Here is a 25,594-nt window from a genome sequence, read left to right on the forward strand (position 1 = left end):
TCTAAATAATAACTGTTGATTTGATTTGGATCGGGTTTCCATTATAACAATATATATTGTTTAGTTTTACTTTTAATACGAATTTTATAAACTGTTTTAGATATCAGAAATAAGAAATTATAAAAGACTCTCCGGTATCGACAATATCGAAAATTTCTATGTTGATCGTTATTTTCTATGCTTTACAAGTCTGTTTATTTTTAGTCATTCTACTAACGGTTCGGAACGTTTTACTAAGAAAGCAGATTATATAATGATTTATTTATTTTGCTATCATCCGCGAAAAGTCGATGTTGACTCTACAACGTGCAATTGCACGTTGTAGAGTCAACATCTCCTGAGGATGCTCCGGTTTCGGGGTGAAACGTACGTAGAGAGTATTTTGCCGGACCTGGGTGACGTTGTCGCATGGGTTCGTCGACTTTTCGCGGATGATAGCAAAATAAATAAATCATTATATAATCATGATGAACTTCCGCAAAGTAACGCCTGCTTCTATCCAATATTTAAAAGAAAGCAGATGGCAAAAAGTTCAGAAGTAAACTCGTAAAATCATCATTTTCATATGAATGATTTATTTTCATTTATATTTATGTGTTCAAAACTTTGAAAACAAATGCCTTTTGTTTGCAAAGTAAAAATAAACAAAGCTACGTTGCAACACCTTTTGAAACAGTGCTATGTTAAAAATAGACATCCCCATCTATTTTTAAACTCCCTTTGGACGGATGAACTTTCACTACGACCTACGCGAAAGGTCGCAGCAGGTGTCTTATTTTGTTTTTCAATGAATCTATTTTCATTTCATATCTACAGTTGCCCGTTATACTTGCCGGGTTAACTTAGATTTAAGCATAGTACTACATGAATACAGAAACCGCCAAGTGGTTTCTGTACTCATGTAGCCATATATCGAACTTGCCGAGTAAGAAATATTGAATGAATAATTATGTCGTCTTGATGTTTGCCCCTTATTGCAAAAACGGTTAACGGAGACTCTGCGTGACTCGGCACATTTATTATTTATAACCCGTCATCATCATCATCATCATAACAGACGATGGACGTCCACTGCAAGAAATAGGCCTTTTGTAGAGACTTCCAAACATCACAATACTGAGCCGCCTGCATCCAGCGAATCCCTGCGACTCGCTTGATGTCGTCAGTTCATCTGATGGGAGGTCGACCGACACTGCGCTTTCTGGTGCGGGGTCGCCTTCCAGCACCTAGGGACCCCAACGTCCATCGGCACCTCGAACTAGGTATTTCATTATAACCTACCTGTATGAACACATATTTTATACCGATTTTGTCCCGTCACACTAATCTCCTAAATTATTAGTTTTTTAAGGATTCCCTTGCGGTTTTCACAGGTAAATAAGCTTGTTGTATTTATAATATACCTACATATTTTGTACAGTTGTTTATTTTCATTTAGTGCTATAAAAAAGAATCAATTGAAATCCCTAATAAAGAATAAGTTACGAGTATGAGATTGATAAACTTGTGAAGTAGTAATTTTTTGATAGGTGCTTTCCGCAAACGGGATTATCATTAAAACTTGCTAATTGAATTTTAAAATTAATTATATGGCGTTAATATATTCCGAGGTTTCGGGAACTCACCGCCCGCCGAACATGTGCCCCTGGTACTGGCAACCTCGATGATCTCATGAATAACGCGAAAACTTATTTCGTTAAAATTTAATTTTCGGAGCTAATTCTAATTACCTCTCGGTTCCTCATTATTTTTTATTTTAAGCAAAATACGCATTTCCATAATTTTCTTGAAGTTGGTTAATGAAATACGAGTGTGTATATTTATTTTCATACGACGTAAAGTGTGAGAGAATATTTCTCTAGGGTATATTCAATTTCTTCGACAGCAAAATTTTTCATTAATTCTGGGAAAAAAGTTTTCATAGTTAAAGAATTTAAATTTTCATGGAATAGGTATACGAGTACATATATTATAAAGAAAATGACTTACATCTTAGTGTATCGAATTTCCCAGCGCTCCCCTTAATTTTGAAATGAAATTACGTTCACCGTATACCATTGCCGGTATTACAGCGACGTTCATGCATTATATTACACTCGGGATTATTCCTATCTATATGACGCACTACGATACCAGAAGATTAATATTTCTTGAATATCTCCGATGGGACATGACTCTTCATTACAATTCCTTTTTAACCGAAAAAAAGAGGAGGAGGAAAAAAGGAGGAGGTTCTCAATTCGGTCGATATTCGGTAGTCGGATTTAAATAAATATTAAACATCAAAGGTCTAAACAATTTCAATAAACTTATTTAAAATAAAAAAAATATATAAAATTAATTATAGGCAGGGAGACCAGACGGTCGAGGGTCAGAGCGATGACCATATTAGTGTTCAAGTTGGTATTTTTAGATCTCCATATCCACTATGCCCGTGGCTCGCGCTAGAGTAAGCGCTCAGTAATTTTGCGCATGCCCAAAATCTAAACTAATTAAAATTGCATCTCTTATCTATATCTATCTCTTGGGGGGTAAAAGAGATCACTAAAGCTGACAACATATAATTGCACCGCCAGTCTCGTGGTGACTTATCTTGCGCACACTCGAGCGCCGCGAGCGCATTTCCTGCTGTGCTAAAACAATCTACCATGTTAAAACTATAGCGTCGATTGTAAAATACAAAATATACCATATTCTACGTTATAAATACGATTATAAAAATGAAGGACAGTTTAGTGAATTTTATAAGGGGATGTCAGCAACAGAGAGCGCTGATTTCGTTTCGAACTGTAGATTGCGACATTCTGTAGAAATCTAAACTACTATCATTAATTTCTTCAAAACTTTTCTTTCATAACGTGAAGTTTGAAAGTTCCCGCCAAGTTTCTTCAACCAACCATTACCTCGATTAAGGGTATCTAGGTCTAGACTTTTGCTGGAAATCGCAGAGGGATTCAAAGAGATTTGGTTGTGTAAAACTAAACTAATCTTCGTGATTTCCTGTCCGACGGGAATGCGGATCTTATTTAAATTGAATACCATGTAAATGTAGATGTGCAAAATACTATATCACTGATTTGGAAATGTTAAAATGTCTATCTGTACGCAAACAGTACTAGTAGAATAAGAAAAAATAAATTGACATATTTTCTTGCAAAAAATAAAAATAATTTTTGAGAAAAATGAAAATTTATTTGCGTGAACATTAATAAAACACCAAGTTCGTGTCGTACAAAAACGAGGGTAAATAGGTAAAGGTCCAATAATACAAATGTGTTACCAAGACATCATGAATGTGTAAGAAGGGTGTGTCACCGCTGAGTGCACCGCGAGTTTCCCACTCTGAATATTTCAAACGTCAATCAACATCCCCCGCAGTGTTCTAATACTTTAGATGTATTATCAAAAGAAAATGGAAGCCTTTCTTTTTTACATCGCTAACGTAAACCGTCAACGCGTATTTTCAGAAACAAAAACAAAATCGGTTACTTTATTTATACTTTATTCTCGATTTGCCGTTAGAATACACTTTGTTAAGAAAATAATAGAATGTAGTATTTATCTACTTGTTCTCGAAAGCAATATTACGAAATAAATAAAAACTAAAGTTAATTGCCAAAATTCTAAAGTTGGCTTTAGAATCTATTAACTTGCTTAGCAGAATTAGGTTATAGGACGCCGACCCTCGCCCTACAGCATATTATCACAAATAACCATGCACAGCGGTGGATGTAAGTCATTTATAACCCCCCTACCTATACAAGCTCCGCCGCACGTCAGCGCTCGTTTCAACGCATAATTACTGTATTCCTCAGGAAGTCACTTCCGACGACAGCTTCCTTCCCTCGCTGCCTCTTTGTGGGATATAACCTCTACTCACCTTACACATGGCAACGCTTTCTATAAATTTACATAAATTATCCCTTAAAATGTTCAGTATAAAGTTGAAAATTGCATTGTCAGTGCTAACCAGACGGTGTGGTTGAACGTACAACGAGCACATTAAATGGCCCGTAAAATGGCGTTTAGAAATATGAAGTGCATAAAAGTAGGATGTTTTCTGCTTCAGGAAGTCGTCGCTTGAAACAAGTTTGCGGAGTACGACTGTTGCTCTTTTTTTTCTTTTGTATTTTATATGAATTGATATTTAGTAGATATCCTATTACCCAGGAATATAAAGGCGACTCATGTGAGTTATGTTTTGGTGTCTCTACCAAAAGCCAAAGTCCAGAAAAGGACGTACGTCGGCTATTAAGAGTATATGATGACTCAGAAAAACTGTGTACCAGAGATGTATCCATATAGTATGTTCATAAGACTTGACACTTTTGCTTTTGGAGGTCTTCTGTTAAAAGTCAGGTGTTCTCAATACTACAGGTGTGACTTCGCTCAATGTCCCAGAGAGAGGCAGCCTTTGAACGCTCGAAGTTCCCAAACCTTCAGGCGTTACTAATTGAACATAATTCAAAACAAGAGTTAACATATTCGTCTACTCTTTAGACTTATTAATTACAGCTCTAAATCTTAAGGATCCCCCTCGACACCTCAAAGTTGCACAATTCAGGGGTAATAAATAACTTCTGTTAAAAGCTCGCTCAAAAGACACTTGTAAGTGTTTCATTACAAATGGGAGTCTTGGAAACTCGCTTTCAAGGCGGCGCTACCCCATGAATCATAGTATATCTGAAACTACAGTGCACGACATTTAACCTTTTAATTTAATTGAAATCATTTAATTAATTTAAAAGCATTTAAAGTTTGTCGCCACATTGATTTATAAATTTACAAACAGTTGCACGATTTCGTTGTGGAACTGTTACTAAGATATAATTGAAGTGAAATATTTCTGACGTGAGCGAAGTGACCAGAACACTTTAAATAATAATATCTATAAATAATTTTTGGGTTTTTGAATGAAATCATTTTGAATGAATTGCAAGCAATTTCTTTCTATATCTTGGTATGTGAAATAAATCGATACTTTCCCTATTTTATTTTCGTAGTCGCCTCTTAAAGAGAAAAATTTATTTAAATTGTGTTTTACATCCAAGTTACACATGTGACTGTAAAGTGTCTGAATACTTTACAGTCACATGTTGTAAGTAATTTATTTACTTTTTTAGTAATTTTTTTAATTTTTCTTATAATTTATCTTTAATCAAATACTTTATGAATAACATTAAAACCTATATAATGTTATATTTATATGTCCAAAACAAAACGTTATCTTGGCTATAACGCAAGAGATCCGAAACAATTATCGTGGAAACGTCGCGCTTTGGTTGGATTAACTTCAAAGACCTCTTTTGTTCGTTTGCCAGTCCTTTGTTGTTTTTAATGTGCCTCAGAATGGTGACTTATTTATCTCGGGAGTTAATTATAAGAGTACTTTCTGTAGAAAATCACCGCGCAAATCTTCAACTAAGTAAGTAAGTAGTAACTAAGGCATGCGAAATTATAACTTGAAATACAAATGTACCAAGGCACCATAAATTATTAAGAGTGTTAACGGAAAGCTATTGTCCGCTTTCAACCTTTGTTAAGATCCTTGTTCTCGTTAAACAATATAATCTTACGTCGTGGACGTTTTGTGTGGGATCGTGGACGAGATCGCCGTACCGGTCGACGCGCACCTCAGTCGTCGGCAGAGGGATTCGCGCCTCGGCATCGAATCGAAATTGACCCTGGCACCACATATAAAACAATAACGAAAGCTATAATAGTGATATTAACACAATGCGTGTGATATGTGCGAAAAAAAACATCCTAGTCCATTTTCAAAAACGATAAATTCAATTTCAAGACAATAGTATTCCGTAGGTCCAAATACGATTATCTGAGTATTTTTAAAATTGTTCGCATCATTTATGCAGGTAAAAATACAAAAAGTGAACCTGCCTTTGAAGGACTAAAATGCTTTACCATTGTACCATAAGCGAGATAAACATATAAAAACTGAATAAGAGCGAGCGGCGCGACATGCTTACACGCTTGCATGCTTCAATATCTACGAGCAGGGTAGCATGCGCTGCGGCGACTTCGCGCGCCTCGTCGGCCATTCGGCGCCCTCGAGGCGTAGAATCTTCTTTAAAAACTACTGAAGCTTCTTCCGTTTCTGTCGCCTTAGTATCTTCATCTTGCGAAGCGGGTTCGGGAGACTGGGATTCGGGATCATGGGTTTCTGGATCTCGGTTCTCGGTTATTTCGTGGACGTCTGGTAAGGTAAGGGAAGGTATTTCTGCATCAAGCTTGGGAGCGTTCGTCTCGCTCACCCTTTTGTGATTCTCCGGCAAACTGATGTTGCATTCGTTGTCGAATCGGAACTGACTCTGTATTCCAAATGTTAGCGGGAAACAAAACACATTCAAAGGATCAAGACATGGATTACAATAACTTAAGCATAACATATTTTACAAAATAAAGAATCAAGAAATCTATTTAATTTATTGTAATTTTAGCTTGTACTTTGTAAATACTCTTTATACCTTGAAACAGCGTCAATATAGACATTTTCATCATTTATACTTTATTACACATCTAAATATCAAAACAGTGGTCTAAAGTAATTTTAATCTACAACATTGATTTCGCTTATTCTTTTGTGGAAAACAAAAATAAATTGATATTTTAGGACTATTATGATAACAACTGCCTCGTTGGTCTATGTGGTCCCGGTCATTATAATTGATTTCTGATAGTGGTAGTTAATAGATTTATTAAAATACATTATCACCCTAAGCCCGCCAACCCGCATTCGAGCAGCGTGGTGGGTCTAAGCTTATATATCTGGCTTAAAATAGGCTGATGACGATGTTAGCATGCTCCATACCTTATAACCAGGTCCCAATCGGTGCATGGCGCAGATCTGGTGCGTCGTGAGCGCTTCCCCGAATAAATAGATTGCTGCCATCTGACCGCAGAACACTCGCTCCTCGTCCAGCTCCGCGGTGGCACCGATGTAGCATTTGTCGAAAGGCTGCGAAAGGTTGTTTTTTAATCATTGACAAGTCAGCCCTTGACTGTAATCTCACTTGATGTTAAATTACGTAGCAGATGAAAGTGGGCTTACTTGGAAGAAGTACATGTTTATGCTATTAATTCCTCTGACGGTTTGTTTCTAATTCTAAGCGTTATTGCACCGGTACGCTAAATCATGAGACGAATATCTTAGCATTCCATGGATTCACCGTGCGGGTCCATCGCGTGGTAGAGAGAAAAACTCCGAGCAGAGTCCTGGACTTGTGACTACAGGACGTAGGGTTAAGGAATTCCTTGACGATCAACACTCCCCGTTCCCTACAACACCAGGCCAGACCTAAGTCAATTTAGAAATTATAAAATTCCAGAATGTTCCCAGTTGAGAATCGAAACAGGCAACGGCCGTGGCTAGTTACCGCCCTAGACGTAACGTAAAAAATGATTTATCGTTTGGTAAATATCGGTGTGATGGCTAATTTGTCCTATAATATCATAAAATCTCAATATCATCGTTGAACCCTGTGATATTGTCTAATAAGAATTTTGAAATTTCTTTTTAAACCATTTTTTTTAATATTGACTTTTACCCATCAATAAATACCAGTGATTTTACTGTCTAATAAAACTCATGAAATAATAACAAACCAATCTTGCTCAAAGAGTGTTAACGAACTTAGTTCACTTAAAGGGATAAATAACCTTTTGAACTTCAAACGACACGCACAGTAACAAAAGACGAAATATCTGTCTCATAATATTTCCAAGACTTTTGTTTGTACTAGAACATATTTGAGTAAAACAAAAAGTAAATATGTAGATACGAGCAACATCAAAAGTAGCGTATCTAGTATTAATCAAACTGCAATAAAAAAAAGCGCGTTTGATATCCTCTTTTACAGTAATTTTTTCCACAAAAGTAATAATAATGAAGTGGGGAAACTCCTTACATTAATAAGAAGCAAAACAGAATATAATAATTAACTCGTACAATCTATTCCTAGTCCGTAAATTTATAAAACCGGATTGAAATATTGAATGAACGGAACGTTTTTTTTGCTATTGGGGTTGCACCCTCGCCATAGTTAGTATACATTGAAAGTCGAACTCTTCACAACTTATAATCGCCTGGTATTCCAAGAAAGTTGAAGATACGGTGCGAGGGTACACGGACTCACCGCGTCTTGCGAGAAAAGTAAAGTTTTAATGGTGTTTTAGTTGCGTACGCCTCATGAATTATTTATAATCTGCCATATTTAATAACATATTGAGCGATTCTCGATTATACCAGCGATATTTAATAAAACAAGCATTACAACTAATTGTATTAGAAACAAGTAAAGTCGATTAATTAAGACCAATACAAGTCTCTCGGCAATTCTTTCTCGTGTTAATTAGTTTTCGTCTTTATTTCAAAGTCTCGTCTCGCAAGATATGCGCCAGCTTTTACACAGTTAACTTAAGTTTTGTAAGTTACTTGAATTAAAAGTTTAGTAACAGTCGGCGTACACTACGAAAGAACAACCACTTGCCGAAACGAGACGACTCAAAAGTCAACATTGAGAAGTTGTTTCTTACATCGTTAGTGGAGACGAACCACGCCATTTCAGTGCTGGATGCGAGCTGCCCGTTCACCAGACACTTGATCTCGCTCTTCGTCCACCTGTTGTAGATGTACACCACCGCTATCGCGTACCATCTGTATGAGATAAACTGATTTATAACATGCCTAGTGACGATCAATCGAAAACATAACACACACTCCCATAGCTCTAGGAGACGTCACTGTTTCATACAAAAGTAAATAGTTCAAAATTGGATAAAAGTATTTCACAGAACGTTCTTGTTACCTTAGTATGATTCTATTATTTACCTACCCTTAAATCAAGGGTGAATAGGCATTTTCTAGGTGCGAGGAGCTGGTTGTGATAGCGGTCAGGTAGAGTGTCAATGTTGGCGACACAGAAAACACTCTAGTCTTAAAAGAAGACTTGCTTATGATAATTACTATTGAAATTTAATTGTATTATTTGTAGGTACCACATGTAGATTACTGATATAAATAAACAATCGAGGAACTTGTAACATGTAGTCGTTCACTTGAATGACTCGACTACTGCGTTAAATTACTATATAATAACGTTACTCACCGCCTGGGCTGGAACTCGTATTTGACGCAGTGCTGGAACCCCTTCCCCCGCACCTTCATGGACGTCAGCACCAGACAGTTGCCCACGAAGTGCGCCGTGTAGCCCACGCCTTTGCTCGTCTTGAAGCTGCCGACAGTTAATAAATACACTAGCAGGACATCACGGTTTCACCCGCGTAGTTTCAGTTTCCATGAGAACAACGGGATAAAATATAAAATATATTTCTCCCTGACATTGTAGCTTTCTATTGGCAAACCAATTTTTGAAATCGTTTTTAACTATGGAAAACCAATATTTAAGCCACTCAATATGGAGGTTTTTTATTATACCAAATAGTCAACAGAACACAGTAACCCTTAGCAGAATACGTCTATATGTCGATATCTATATTCGATGGTGATGCAGTCTAAGATGGAAGCAAGCTAAGTTGGAAGTCTATTCTACCCTTTACCTATAACGATATCTACGTCTACGCTGCATCGTACCAGAATGCTAAATCGCTTGGCGGTACGTCTTTGCTTTACAGTAGAGTGGTAGCTACGGCCGAAGCCGACCGCCAGAACAGATATGAGCCAATTTAGAAAATACTATCCTAAACTGATACGTGCTAGGAATAGAACCCAGGACCTCTCTGTTGAGAACCACAGCACTACCCATCACATGTCACAAAGAGCTCAAGTACGAATATTATGAAAACTATCATTTCAATAGTACAATGATTCTTAAGTATGTACAAAACTCGTTTTACATTTACGTTTTGTTAGAACTTAATCCCCGCTTCCCGTTGTACAAGACTCACTCGTGCACTTTGAAATTGACTTTTTTATAAAAACTCTTAAAGCTTTTTGTGAACAAGTTCCAAGTACCAACGTCTTGATGAAAAATCCCCCTACATTTCGCTACATGAGTTTCTTAAGACCCCTTTGCAGTTGAATCACGTAGCTACGTTATTGCATGTACAGAAGTACAGTGTAAGTTTAGTGCGATCCCACCGGCTACTCGACTACTTGAGTGCCTCGATCTCTTTTAGAGGAAACGTATTGCTTTTGCTTAAAATGTTGAAGGAAAAATTGGCAGCTTTAAAATTTATACGTGTTAAAATATTTATTTTCTGAGTACAAGAAACTTTTAGAGAAAACTTGCTCATACACAATGTTAAACGTCAAACACTTACAGCTATTTATGTTTGTGGGAACTATAGCGCTATTCTGTAACGATGTTTTTGTAACTCAACAGCGTGAGCTACTATCTCTCTCTCTCTATAGTATCGCGACAGATTTGAAATTCTTTCGAGCTATTAAAACATATCACAATAGCACTAATTGTCCTTATTGTCAATACGTCTATACATATTATGAGTAGGTATTAAAAAAATTGAAGTATCCGTCTGTGATTTGGAAATAACTGTTTTCTCAAGTGCATATAATTATATACACGAAAATCTTTGTCTGTCTGTTTGTCCGGCTGACCCGATTTTAGGACTTTCACTAGTAGATAGAGAAAGTTACTTAATTCTAATTAAATAAAATCCATATTTCCCCAGGGGTTTTGTGAAAACCTGAATTTGCGGACGAAGTCGCGGGCATCCGCTAGCTGCAAATAAAACACAAAAGCATTGCTTTTGTTAATTGAAAATTCGGAATTGAAATCCACGAAAGGGAAAATCGAGCGAATCATTAAAACTACACACTCAATTGAGCACCGTCACTGATCGTGAAATAGTAATTTATTGAGTGAGAAATTTGGAAAACCTATTTCCAATTAATTAGTGATAGAATTTGCGCGGTATTCATGGTTTTATATAGTTGTTTAAAAGTATTTTATTTGTGCAAGTTGCTTTTATTTGTGCAGAAAGCTACATTATATCTATTAATAATTGTAGAGATAAAATGGAAACTTCGTGAAATACCCCATAAATAAAAAAAATATATATGTGACTACAAAGTGATCATAAACGTGAAACATTGGGAATAAACCATTAATTCCGATACTGTGTAACATTTCAAGCGTCAAGAGATTTGCAAATCATCCCCTATTGGAAAATCCCCTGCAAAGTGAATCGTAACGGTCCGTAGCTTTGGATGCATTTAGTTAATTAATGCCAAAGCACACTTCTGTCCGTCGGCACTAAGCCAGATAAGCTTTTATCTGCTGCTGCCGTGGTACGACTAATCGAAATGTTATATATGTTTTAGTATACCCACTGTTTGTGTTTACTTACTGACCGATACGATAAGTAACAGTTAATGAAAGCTAGTTTCTATGCTGACCTTTTTGTTCTAGAATATATTTCGAAATATTTTCAGGGAAATATAATTTAGTGGATGTCCTTCAGTTATAAGTGTATATTTTTTAAGTTGCAGAGGCACGACAAATTTTGCTGATAGATCGATCGAACGTATGTGAGAGTATTAAGTACCACGGTTCAAAAAACATGTTTGGGAACTTAAATAACAGTTATTAAGTAGATAAGTGCAAACACGTGCAGACAGTAATATCTATACTAATATTATAAATGCGAAAATAAGTCTCGTCTGTTAACGGCTGAACCGATCAAGATCAATTCTGGTATAATGGTAAATGGGATCTTGGAGCAAAACATAGGGTAGGAGGGGTTAAAAAGTTTACATTGATTTCCACGTGGACAAAGTCGCGGGTTTAATTTCAAATCAAAAACTATCATATATAACACAAAACAGTCCTAAGCCCACATACAGTGTGAAATTGAAAAATGTGACGATTATGTCGAGTTCTTATTTACTTCATGTTACGAGTATCTTTGTTATGCAAAGTGAGTTGTCTAGTATAACTAACTGTTCCTCAACATTACCAACAATACTTTTAGCCTAAAAGCTCTCTCAAGTTAACGTTCATCTTCGTTAACCGTCTGATATTTAACTGTTCATGCCACTTTAAACTATATATCGTTGAAAATAAGGTTCATTTCAGAATACAACAAAATTGTAAAGTAATAGTAGCATTAAAATTTAAATGCAGTACTTGTTTTAATAATATTTTAATGTTGATGAAAACATAACTAAGAGTAAGCTTAACATATTACGAATCTAAATAGAATTCTTGGAAAGCGAATCGAAATGAATGAGTTCACAGCGGCGTTTAGTTCTACGTACTACATCCTTCCAATCATAGGATTCCATCGATCGATGGTTTCAAGCAGGCAGGCAGCATTTCTCAATAATTCTATCAATAGGCAATTGTCCTGGCAGTAACTAATATCGCCTGAGATAGTTCCCAGTTCGGAAACTAGAAATGTGATACTGGAACTCTAAGCCATCAGGGAAAAAAAAATACAATTTACTTAGCATTTTTGTTTTATTTAAACATCATTATTGTGCAAGATTTATGATTATCGATGAATATTCGCTTAAAAGTATGAGCGGTGTACGTTTGCTGTATTACACGTGTGAACGCTTCTATGTTCAACGTACCTATACGCTACTATTTATTTGTTAAGTTTAAGTTAAGTTATACTGTAAAACAATTGGCATTGTCGTGGGAACATAACACTGGCGTTTTATTTAACCAATAACAAGGAAATAGATACTATAACGAATATTTTATAAGATATGACTGTTTAAAAATAACTCCGGAATAAATGAATGCCTAAATATGTACTAGTCGTACCATGCCTCGACTGAGACTTCCTCGGACGAAATCTCAGGCGTTGGCTAATATGTAGGTGGACAACTTTAATCCAGTGAAAAGCAATGATCCCGAGGGATAAAAATCTGAGCTAGCTATCGACGGCCAGTGTATCATAATTAAAAAATAATTAACAGTGATACTTACCAATACAAGTATGGCTTCTCCCGCTCAATGTTGACAGAGTTGATGGGGTCGAGCCGAAACCACGTGGTGAATGTGAACCCGCTCTCGTACGGCCACCTAGCCAGGGGCGGCAGCACTATCGCCTGCAACAATGTTTGACAAATTAACAAAAAACATTATACAGTAATAAAATTTACTTGCGTGCTAAAAATAGAATAAATCTAAACCATTTCGCCGTTGCATCTACTTGATTAGTGGGTAAAGGTAGTATTCCGATCTTGGCGACCTAATTATATATCCTAGACAATCGTCACTAAAATATAGTTATCACGCTCACTCGCAAGAGTCTGTCTGACAAGTAGAGTCGTAATACCTATAAAAACCTGTTAAAGTATGAAGTCAAGTTTAGTCACTGCTTCATTATTATGATACGAAACTAATATTCATAATATTTTCTTTCTCATAAACTAATATTTAACTAATATCCAGTAATAGGTGTGGTACCATAATATGAGTTGACGAATATATTCGATATTAGAAATATGTGTTTTACAGTCATCTACCGCAAAGTTCGCATGTCCGTAAGAAGACAGGAATAAAATATAGCCTATATTTTATTCCTGTGCCTCTTTTATATTGGTGAAATATTTTTTTAATCTGTTCAGTAGTTTTTTAGTTTATTTGTTAAATACAAATTCATCATCGGTAAAATATTATTGATTATGAAATCTCTAATCTTCATAATATGAAGAAATTATTTAACAGTCCTGAATGAATCACCTGATTATCATTGCAATATATTATGTAGAACGTCGATACCTAACTAGATTAATATTCCTTCCATTTTCAGCTTATAATTCGAGCTACTGAAAGAGTGAAAATATAGTACCATCTTTAGAGTTTATACGAAATTGAGAGTAATATCTAATCGTAAGGACCTAATATAAAAACCGCGGAACATAATATTACGTTGATATAACACATCGATAACCTCCAAATCCCAAATAACGCTGCAAAAGAAAACTTATTTCACCACAGAAAGGGATCCTAAAGCCTCGGGAATCTCTTGTAAAGAATCCTTCTATCGTATCAATAAATCTGCATACGTTTCCCTTTTGCGATTCCGAAAGTTAGATTTTCTTTAGTTGTCCGATTTATTTGACATCGCTTGGTGTAAGGAATATGGAAATATTAAGGTATGAATATCGAAATTGCATATTATTACAAAATTTATGTCGATCCTAAAATATCCAGAAGAATTTCAGTCAAAATTTTTCTTGAACATAATTTGCTAAGGACTATGTACCGATACCTATTTTTAAAAAGTTTTCTTATTTATTACTGGCAGACGCGGTTTCGCCCGCGTGGTTCCCGTTCCCGGAGAATACAGGGATAAAATATAGTCTGTAGCACTCGGGGATAGTGTAGCTACCTAACAGCAAAAGAATGTTTCAAATCGGTTCAGTAGTTTCAGAGCCCATTCAATGCAAACAAACAAACAATCAAATCTTCCCTCTTAATAATATTAGTTATGTAGGTAGTATGATGTATTTCAGTAAAATTAATTTATAAGGAATTTTTTTTATTAAATTCCGCACGTAGGTAACCACAAAATATGCAAGAAACGTACTAGGAATACATAAACAGAACGTAGTAGGGAAGGTTACCATTTCCGACAAGTGGGTGCTAACATAACTCTTCTGTTGTGAAATATGGTCTTGGCCGAAACCGGCACGTGAAGACCATTTTTTACGTTTGACGAAAATTTATGTTAAAAGGATATTTACACGGCCTTATCGGTGGTAAGGGAAATGTGGCTAGTCCCGTGGGTGAAATATGAGACCACAAATTTTGATGTTCATATTTACATCACGCTAAAATGTAATCGTTTATAAATGATATGTTTAATACTATACGAGTACGTATATCTCTCATTTTAATTATTATTATATTAAATATTAAAAACATTGAAAGATGTAAATATTAATCAACAAGCACGTTTGATAAGGCCACATTTTTTATTATTTGGAGTTCCATTTCAAAGGCTCAGTAAAATAATTAATTGTATGTTTTGACGGTATCACCTCAATCAACTGAAATTATTAAATGATGCTTTCACAATTCAATGATCCAACATTTTTCATCATTCTTATCTTCGGTAGAGCACTTTTTTTTACTATTTACAAGTAGTCTAACAATGTGTTTCTACTTTTATTATTTTGACAGATTCAGAAATTGATTTCTTAAAAAAAAAATATTTAAAACAAATATAATTAATAGTTTCGCTGGCCATTTAAAAGCACAAGTCGTGACTAGATTTGCATAATAAATGTATATTTAATAAAAGAATTACTCATTAGATAGAACTTTGTTCACCGGATTCTAATAAAATAAAGTAAAGTAATGAAAAACCATTTTAATGCATTTTTCTGTCCGAGTGCACAAAGAAAGCTTGCGGTGTACCGACACAAAAGCGAATATATTATTATGGTTTCTTTCAGTTTTATATTTAGGTTTAAAAATAAAATCTCATTCAACTAATTACTACACCCCTGTCCGATGTATTCACTAAAGCGGTTGCTTTTGGAAAAAGAAACCCACAGAGTCTCTATTAAATAGAGAGCGACTCCTTGGCTTTTAATGGGTTTTTATAGAATGTAATATTTTTTCACTCAATGAAGTAGCAATTTTAATGAAGATTATTTTCCGTGTCCTACTCTTTACCTACTGGTTCCCACACGCCATCTTACCGGAACGGTAAATCTTTTCGCTGTACGTTTTTAGGAAGGTAACTAACTACCCGTGGCAGCACACCCTTCCTAGCAAGGAATCGAATCCAGGACTTATCTTTTGTGTACTAAGGACCAATGCCGGATTAGGGTAGATTGATGCCCTAAGGAATCTTTTCCTGTGGACTACAAAGGATTAATTTAAATAAAAAATGGGTTCCGCACAACACTACTCGTGTATGTTGTGCGGAACCCATTTTTTTGACCAAGACCCCCACTAGTTATTTCACAAGTTGCTATAATATTTTTAAGATATAATTCGGCATGAGTTTTTTCTGAACATTTTTTATTAAGAATGAAACAGTTTAATTTTTATTTCCAAGTCTGTGTTTAGATCATTTTCATATTATTGTTTGATTAATTTATTATTTTTTTCTTTAAATTTTAAAATTGTGGTTGTTTCTTTTCTCGGGCGTTTCTGGTGTTCACCTAGACGAGATCCCCTAAGGAATTGCTTCAATAGCTTACAGGCTAATCCAGGTCTGTCAAAGGCAACTGCGCCAGGAAGGTTAACAGTAGGCGAAGATGAAGTGTCGAAAAAATCTTTACTTTTCAAACTTGGTCAAAAAAAAAAGCTCAACGCTCAATGACACGGCGACGCCTACAATATCTTCTATCTGAAAGATGCTATGTATCTTCGATAAGAGGCTCCCCGGGGAAGATTAAATGCCACTCGATACATTATCCCTCACTATAGGAATAAATACGGGACGGGCTTCCTCCAGCGGCAGAATATGTACTTTATCTCAATTCTTATTGCCTCTTTATCTCATGAGGTGGACATTTGCTTTGATTTAAGGAAAAAGGCTACGTCGGTAACCCTGTAAATAGAAAAGCATAGATTTTATAATAATCCGGTAAAAAACATGCATGTCAGAAGTTTAAAGCGTTATTACGAATAGCGTTTGTTTATTACAAATGTTAGCAAGCTGACGACGAGTTAGGTTCATTTAAAGGATCTTTCAATTAGATCGAATATTATGTTTCTAACATTGGATGAATGGTATTGGTAATGGTAAATGAACTAGTTAAGTATTTATTTATCTCCCCGTAGAAAGTTTCTACAGGTCATCGAAGGATAATACTAAATCGCTCTGCGTATAACTTTCTAATCATGAGGTAACTACTAGCCACAGCCGGCATATTAGAACTAAGTCGTTTAACTAAGTAATAATTATCAATACCAAAATTATTCCGAACTCAAGAGAAATCGAATCCAAGACTATAAGTTTTAAATATCAAAAACAAAGTTCAGTTCAAAAAGAGTTTAGGCGAAACTAACGCATGGAATTAATTCATTAGAGCCAAGAAGATTTAAATAAAATATTCATATGAATATATTATATTATATTTATATTATATTCATAGGTACCTATGAGAATCCAAACGTCCAAATAAAATACCTCATTAGATTTCTCCACAAATCCTTATTAATGTACCTCTTAGGACAAGTGTGCGAAGTATAATCGAAAAAACCTCGATAAATAAGCAGTCATTACATCGAAAACGCCATTTAAGAAGAATCATGGCCGTTCTTTCTCGTGTTTCCACCGCCTACGCCTGCGGACTGCGGTATCTAAAACCTCGAGTCGTAATGAAGAGAGATAAATAGAAAAGTAGAGATCACCTACCCCAAAACGTGATTTTTTTCAACTAATTAAACAAGTGTTGGAATTAATAGTCTGGGACGGATATGATGTCGCTCGATCTCGAGTTGGCTCGTGTCGACGCTAGGTCGCGTGACTTGATACGTAAAGAGTAGGGATTTAGACAGGGGTAGCGATCAGTTGGCGGGAACGACTTGCGATATAAGGCGCTCCGGTCGACTTCAGTATGCTCGTGGCGTTCGAGCCATCCACATTACTTGTTGTGTAATTCTTTATGGGTTACTTGGGTTAGGCGGGAAGAGTGACTTGAGTGGAAAAAGAGAGTGTTGGTTAACTATCAAAGACGTCTTTAACCCTACACACAGCGTTCACAAGTGCGTGACTCCATTCAAGGTCATTCTCTGCCATTCTAGGGCTTGTTTTGGTTACAGTTTGATTTGTTAATCAAGTTGTCCTGACAATTATTGTGAAGCATAACCTTTGTTAGACATTAGTTTACTTATTGTTTGGAAACCACTTCTGAGTCTGCTAAAACAAGTATACCTAATAAATAAATTAGTTATGTTACTTATTGCTTAGGGAGATGATGCGTCACTTGCCTGTAAGATTCTGATGCGACAGCAGTAAGATTCGTTGGACAGAGAAAAACGGAGGCAGCCCGAGTATACAATAAATAACGGAAAAATCCGACACGTGTACGGTATTATATTATTGCGTAGCAGGGGTTCAGCATGGTGCACTAGATTTATGATACATGCGATAAAATATTGTTATTGTCGTGGAAAAAGCGAACCTAAACAAAGAAAATCACCCGTTTGTCCAGTAGTTAGCCTTTGTTAGCCAATGTGGCTTCGCATCACGAGGTTGAGTAACATAATATTCGGCTTTTTTTTCTTTCAAGAAACTGTCAGTAAAATTTTCACGCCAGAGTTAGGAAGCTGGTGGTGCCCGTGAAATTTGTATTGTGTACATTGTGTTATGAATGTGTCACATACACCAAGTTAAAAAAGAGTGATCGGTTCTATATATTTTAAGCCTGGGCAAAATGCTTATTATATACACACGTTTGTTATTGTTTAATCTTAAATCTGTCGGCAATCATCATATAAGAGAACCTATATCCATTAATAAGATTCATAAAACCTATGTTATAAAAGAAAATGACATTTTGTATGTAGAAAGGTGTTATTTTACGGATCCCTGAATAAAAGAGAGAACATGAAAAGAGCCCAGTGTGTCACGGATTACTTCGGCCGGCCGTATTTGAATAAGAATTGCCAATAAGGAGCCGGAAGCCGCTTAAACGATGTCTCCCAAATGTCCTGCTCCCCTAGTATTGATCCATAAGATAGCTCTAGGTATTTTTTCAGTTTGTTTGTTTAATAATAATAATAATAATAATAATAAAAACATTTATTCAGCCAAAACAACATAACATAAATAAGAAAAAAATACATGAGAATTAATACTAACTTAATACTAAGGCTTCGGCTGAATGGGGCGCTGCCTCAGCTCTATGCTACAGCTAAGACGCTAACTGTAGCGCTGATTTTCAGGCATGACCCCAGGGTGAGCTCACGGACTGATCGGGAGAGCGTTGCGTCATTTATTGATTCCAAATTTAAAATAGATAAAATAATATACTACTATGTATCCACATATCTATAGTAAGTAAAAAACATAAGTACATACAGACGAACGTAGAACCTCCTCCTTTTTGGAAGTCAGTTAAAAATTAGATTGGAGCGAAGGACAAACATTAATATTATATGCAAAAAATAAATAAAAAATAAAATAAGATTACTAAACAACTATATTAAAGACAAAAAAAAAGAAAAAAAAAAGAAAAACAACTGTCCTGCAAAATATTTGGTTATTGTTTCTGTAGAACTAAGAGATGTTCTTTAATTAGTTTTTTGTAAACAGTAAGAGATTTAGCTAGTCTAATTGGTGGTGGTAGGTCGTTCCAAATTTTGCAGGCTGAGTACTTAAAAGTCCCCTTAAACGAGGCAGACCTATGAAACGGGCAAGAAATACGTGGAGCTCCTCTTGGCCTGCATGTACTACCTTGACTGGCCCATTTTATACGTGAACACAAATAAGATGGTTTACCAGTGGAGATGAAACCGAAAATTAGAGTGGCTAAATGTAGTTTCCTCCGCGCCTCCATCTTAAGTATGTTAGCGCTATTTAAAAATGGACTAACATGGGAACGGGGAGGCACTGGAAAGCAGAATCGTGCACAAGCATTTTGGACTCTTTGAATAAGCTTGGCTGATCTAGCAAGTAAACATGATCCGTAGGCAGCGTCTGCATAATTTAGATTTGAAAGCACTAAGGTCTCACATAAACGAATTCGCACTTCAACGCTGAGGTAGCTACGCATTTTATATAATAGTTTTAGCCTGTAAAAACAATTTTTTACTACATTTCTAATATGGCTTTCAAAGCGTAAATTTTCGTCAAATATTACACCGAGATTTCTTACCTCACGTACTCTTTCCACCATGTCACCTCTAATGTCAATACTGGGCTTAAACATTTCAACTTGCCTAAGTTTGTGGTTGGTGCCTAAAATTATAAATTTGGATTTATTAGGATTTAGATTTAGGGAATTTATATCTGACCAATTAGCTATGTTCTCTAGGTCCTGACGGATGTTAGCTATCGCCTCAGGTGTATTTTGAGGCCGAAATGAGTAATATAGCTGAACATCATCGGCATAACAGTGGTAATTGCAGTTATTAATACATCTGACCATATCTGCTGAGAATAGAGCAAAGAGGATTGGGCTGAGTATTGAGCCTTGTGGAACACCTCTGAGAACCGGTAGAGTCGTAGAGACTAATTGTTTGGTTTTATTTTAGTCGCTTTTTATTGGGTACATTTAATTAGTCAAAGTCTGCCCACTTTGTACCAATTTACATGGCTATACTAATGTTAAAACCCACCAACTCGCATTAGAGCGGTGTGGTAGGTATACGCTTCAAATACCCTCTCGTATAAAGAGGGTGGCTTTGCCCTGTAGTGCGCCATTCAAATAGGTTGCTAAAATGATGTATACTTACTTATATTTAATGTCACGAACAGTTTTGAATTAAGGTACGATGTTTGAAAATCACCAAAGCCATTCGAAAATACGACCTATAAATACATTATTTCTCTGTGCCATTCGCGGTATAGCAAATAACAAAAGTTCCACAGAAAATAAATGAAATATTCAATGGCAGATTTCGGTAAACTCGAGGTGAATTTGAAAGGCCTTCCTCGGAATCCATTATCGAAATGTTTTAATTAGTACCATTTAGGCCGCGGCAGATCCCTGTTGTACTATAAATCAACCCCTATATTGCGCTAAGGGCGAGTTTTAATTAGTTCTCGCCTCGGCGGTGAAGAGGAAATCTTTTTTTGACTATAACGCCAGGAATTTCACGGCTACCATAAAATATTGTTTCAATTAAACTAACAGTTTACTCAGCGTTGTATAAATATGCAAAAATTCTGTTTGGTTTAACGTCGAAATAACATTTGTCTGCTCATAAAATGCACAAGAATTTTGCATAAAAGTTTAATATTTAACATTTTTAAAATCCTAAATTTGCATAGCGAAAATTGCAAGTGCTACAAAAAAATATAAAATGTTAAAGCTGTTAGTATTCAAAGTAAAAAAACAGTCCTTATTGGAAAGATTGTGTAGAAAAAGACAAGACAAAAAAAATTGAGAACAAAGAAATGAGAAATAGAACTGAATGGAAAAAGTTGATAGAGGAAGCCAAGATCCAAAAAGAATTGCATCGCAGAAGAAATATATCTAATATATATATATATATATATATAAAGACTTGTACCTCACCAATTTCTACAAAGCTACTGTTCAATAAATAAAATGCATATTATTATATTATATCAGTAAGCTCGCAGGTGGCTTCTCTCCCGGCAACTTATTAAATTCTAACACAATGCGAATCAAACTCGCCTCGTTACAAAGTTGCGCCTCGCTCCTTAGGCGCCGACAGTTTATTACTGACTCAATCTCACAGACGTTCATATTAAAATGTAAGGATTTTAAGCGTGCGTTATTAAATAGTGTAGTTTCTTTGCCAACACTTAAGTGGAAATAAGTTATGGTAGCTTGACGTGCGCTAAAAATACCATAATGTCTTATTGTATTTTACTTTATGGACTGAGAACCTACGATGCGATAGCAAGAAGTAAAGTTTGTCAGTACCTGAACGCTTCTACCATAGCTAAGTAGTTTACTGTAGATTTTTTTAAGAGAAATAAAGTTGTCATAAAAAACGTGTGCATCTCGGGACGCTGGACAGAAGTGATAAATTAAACCTGTTGATGTATGCGTGAGAAAAAGAGAAGCCAGATAGAGTGGTGTCGTAACGCGTTATTCTCCCATAAGAAGTTATTACCACTTTAAAAATTTAAACGGGAGACCCTTAAAAATATACAATCTAGCTAAGCGTTGTCACGAAGATAAGGGCCTTGAGACAAGTAGCACGATTCCTCATAATGTCGCTCAAAAAATATAAAAAAATTACGTTTTGTAGTTTGGGAATTGAAGATCTGAACTCTCAACCAGGTTTCGGAACAAAACATCTTAAAACCGTCCCTGACAGGCTTGCATTTATGCTTAAAACAAAGTACGTATTATACATAGTATGGAATTCCAATTTCACTATCACATACACCCGGGCCTTGTGCCATGCTTTTCGTAAACACACGTACGGAATTCACAAAGTAATTTTTCCATTTATTGTTTGTATAAGGTAACATGTTGCGAGCGGTTCCAGGAAAATTGGATTTACCAAATTCCTTCACAATTGGAACAAAACTCCACCTCGTTGCTATGTTGCTGGTAGGTTTGGCTTGTTTTCCTATTTGTAGGCTGCGCTACATTACAAACTCGATATCCGAGCAATAGAGGAACAAGTTTACCTTTTATTTCGCGAGCACGAATACAACATTGTTACAGTTTCCGAATAACTGGTAGGTATTTAATAACTGTTGGTGTTCGTTCTAATACTCCAGTTATTGTGGAATGAAGCCCACGGGCGAATACATCCATGATGTGAAATATTTTTCGTTGTGAACAACATTTTCGAGAGCTCAGGTGTTATTGGGCTTATATTCGTAAAGTTCAGTTTGTAGAGCAATCTACAATAATAAAAAAACTATAATAGCGTAAAAGTTTAAATATACAATATGAAAATAATTAAGAGATCGAAAAATTTATTAAGATTTAAAGTTTAATGAGATTTCGCTTTTTCTCAAGATTTCACTAATAAGGTCAGTAGCTACACGAGTATTTATATCCTAAGGCTCTTCAATTGATATTATAGTACGATTATTAATTCCAGTCGGTAAAATGACAAGTGCAACTGTCACTGAAATATCATTTTACTATTACAATAACATTTCAGTGACAGTTGCACTTGTCATTTTATTGACTGGAATTAATCCTCTGACTATAATTATAATTTAATGTACAAAGCAAGTATGTACGAAAAACAATATTTGCAAGAAACATTTTGACATTAGCCAAGATGTAGTATCATTTGCGCTAGGGGAAACAAAACGCATTATACTTAAGATAAAATCTGAACCAAATAAAACGAAATGTGCAAAGTTATCCCCTAGAAGTGAAACGATAGCGGGTAGATTGAAATTTTGATACAAAACCTCGATCGCCAAGTTTTGCAGGGATCCGAATCGAATTTAATTTCGCCCGCCATTCCGATCGGTGGAATTTCCTAATATATCTTCGGTAATAGCTCTTTTATGAAATAGTTACAAGTACTTTTCAGTTTCAGTGGAAGCGCTCTGAAATTGCCCCGATACCTACTCGTCGTTAGGGGTTTGGGATACTGTAAACTGTATAAAAGTACCTATTTACATATGTAAAATAGGTACTGGATGGATTGCGATTTGCACCTCTAATATAAATGTACAAATTGTAATCCATTAAACGTTCTATAAATTGAATGTTAATGTTCTTTTTTACAAACATTCTACAACATATATATTTAAAAAAAATCCTTTGACGGCGGCGAGACTTATTCTATACCGATGCTTTCTACCCTGTAATTATCTCCGAGGAATTGATTTCAGTGAACTTATTGTTATTAAAATAACTGCGATTTAGATAGAACCTTAGAAATAAAATAATGTTCATTTAGATGTCTGATTGCAATAGACTCTTTTGAGGTACAGTTTTGAATTTAAATTAGAATTTATTAATAGATTTCTAGATAAACATTTTACTATATACTACTAATATTATGAACGTGGAAGTTTGTGTGGATGTATTTGAAAAAGTTTGTATATGCGGATGTCAAGGAGACGCGTGACATTTTGTGTTTTTTATGGGTTTCACCGGCATCACCACGCTGCTAAAGATTCATTCTGCATGATCTTTATTTTGTGCCTGAGAGTTAAAAATAATTTAAATACAGAGCAGATTAAATTAAGGCACTGATTTCGCAAAGCGGTCAATAATTTTATCACTCCGCATAACGGGGGCGTAGCTCAGATGGTAGAGCGCTCGCTTAGCATGCGAGAGGTACCGGGATCGATACCCGGCGCCTCCAATCTTTTTTTTTTCAAAGTAGTCGAGCTCAAGACGTCAAAACTATTTTGATAGTACCTCCCTCATGGATATGATGTCCTGGTATCCTTGCGCTAAAAATACAACCCTTTTAATTTTAAAAATTCGTAACTAAAGATCTTGTGAATGGGAGAAGCAACAACCCTTCGTCAATTACGTCTATTTTACTTTCGCTTTTATAAAATACCACACGTTACGTTTAAAATAACACTGTCTATAAGACTGCTGCTGTGTGTTGAATCCCTGGTATTCCTGGGAATATTCGTCTTAGCTGAGAAGATTTTATGTATAAAAAAAGATTGGTTTCGACACCCGATTCAAAATAATTTTTAACTTCCGGCGAATAAAACGGGTGCCTATGGCATCATTGCTTTCCTGGGCCGACTTTGTATGGGCCGATGGGCATTCCCCTTTACGAGTATGGGAGATTTATTTGCCGAATCTTACGTACACTATTTGAGAAGTAAGTCACGGGTGTTGCCAAAGTGTGTATTAAAATATTATTTAGCCAATTGGATCTGAATTATTTCCGTGAATTCGAGATAATGCTATAATTTCTTGAACAGTAAGTTACAATCAGTTAAAACTAAGGGCTAAAACTGTTCCAAGGGATATTTACCTTTTGGATTTGTTACGGTCATTGATCTTCGAAAATAATTGTTCACGGCGCGCGGCGGGTTAGTTTTCAGGTAGAATAAATGTTTATGAGCATTAGGTATATCTTATACACCCTCTAGTGAATGGTGATGTCCTGGTAAACATGGGAATCTACTCGTAAAATCATTTTTGCCTAAAATCACGTTGCTTTTTGTTCTGTTAGAAAGTTGTCCATATAATCTGAAAATACTAATATTTAATTGGAGCTCATAACATTTTCTCATGGATTTGAAGTAGCACAATCGTCGAACCTATTGTATCCTATATTTGGTATTCGGGATTAGGAATTAATTTCCTACAGAACATCTTTTATATTATATCGTAGATAGATTGTCATCAATGATTGAATTACTTTCACTTGGCACGTTTCGTATTAATAAACGTGACATTGTTTTAATATGTAAGACATTGATATTATCTTTATTTTGACAGCTGTTTAAGATTTTGACTTCAACGGTCATCGGGGGCGTAGCTCAGATGGTAGAGCGCTCGCTTAGCATGCGAGAGGTACCGGGATCGATACCCGGCGCCTCCAGTGCAAACTTTTTAATGATCAAGTCAAATATTTCATCACAAGTCTAAAACTAGAGTTCAGAGTTACTATATTTTTTAATTAAGTTCATAAGTGAAATATAAATTATGTCTGTCGTTTTTAATTTCTAAACATAAAAAATCTCAAATAGTAAGTTTTAGAAACAGGAAACTTCGCCTTCGTAATAAATGACAATGTGACAATCATTTCCCAGCCCGTCCTTCTTTAGACAACATGTCAACTACGCAGTTTATCTGCTACATACCATCAGTTTAAACTGTACAGTTTTATCCGATCGAAATTGAAACTGTTCAATTCTCAGGTTTGCCTACACACCGACGTTATAACTGACAGTTCGACAGTTCAGCTAAAACTACGTAGTTAAACTTAAGGTCTATAGCACGCACTATAGTGATCGTTACAGATTGCAGAGTCGGCCACAACTCTCATTGGAGCACCAATTAATGGTAGGCGTCGTC

At 35.7% G+C, this 25,594-nt stretch overlaps 1 protein-coding gene and 2 non-coding genes across 8 annotated transcripts in view; 2 read left to right on the top strand and 1 right to left on the bottom strand.

Annotated features, from left to right (window-relative positions):
• LOC112048480 (neurobeachin) overlaps positions 1-25,594 on the bottom strand; it is a 542,152-nt gene that overhangs the window by 241,941 nt on the left and 274,617 nt on the right. For 3 of the 6 annotated variants that reach the window (XM_052888745.1, XM_052888744.1, XM_052888743.1), the window contains exons 6-10: positions 12,936-13,057; positions 9,126-9,251; positions 8,554-8,674; positions 6,830-6,976; positions 5,988-6,329 (exon numbers count right to left, since the gene is read on the bottom strand). In XM_052888745.1, the coding sequence (XP_052744705.1) occupies positions 5,988-6,329; positions 6,830-6,976; positions 8,554-8,674; positions 9,126-9,251; positions 12,936-13,057 (858 nt within the window). Of the gene's footprint in view, positions 1-5,576; positions 5,685-5,987; positions 6,330-6,829; positions 6,977-8,553; positions 8,675-9,125; positions 9,252-12,935; positions 13,058-25,594 lie in introns of all 6 variants that reach the window. The other 3 variants (XM_052888748.1, XM_052888746.1, XM_052888747.1) reach the window with 2 other exon arrangements.
• Positions 23,837-23,909, top strand: Trnaa-agc (transfer RNA alanine (anticodon AGC)). The gene has a single exon. It is a non-coding gene; the product is annotated as a tRNA-Ala (tRNA).
• On the top strand, positions 25,046-25,118 carry Trnaa-agc (transfer RNA alanine (anticodon AGC)). Its single transcript has one exon. It is a non-coding gene; the product is annotated as a tRNA-Ala (tRNA).

This window comes from Bicyclus anynana, chromosome 23 (genome assembly GCF_947172395.1).
Source record: "Bicyclus anynana chromosome 23, ilBicAnyn1.1, whole genome shotgun sequence".
NCBI classification, from domain to species: Eukaryota; Metazoa; Arthropoda; class Insecta; order Lepidoptera; family Nymphalidae; genus Bicyclus; species Bicyclus anynana.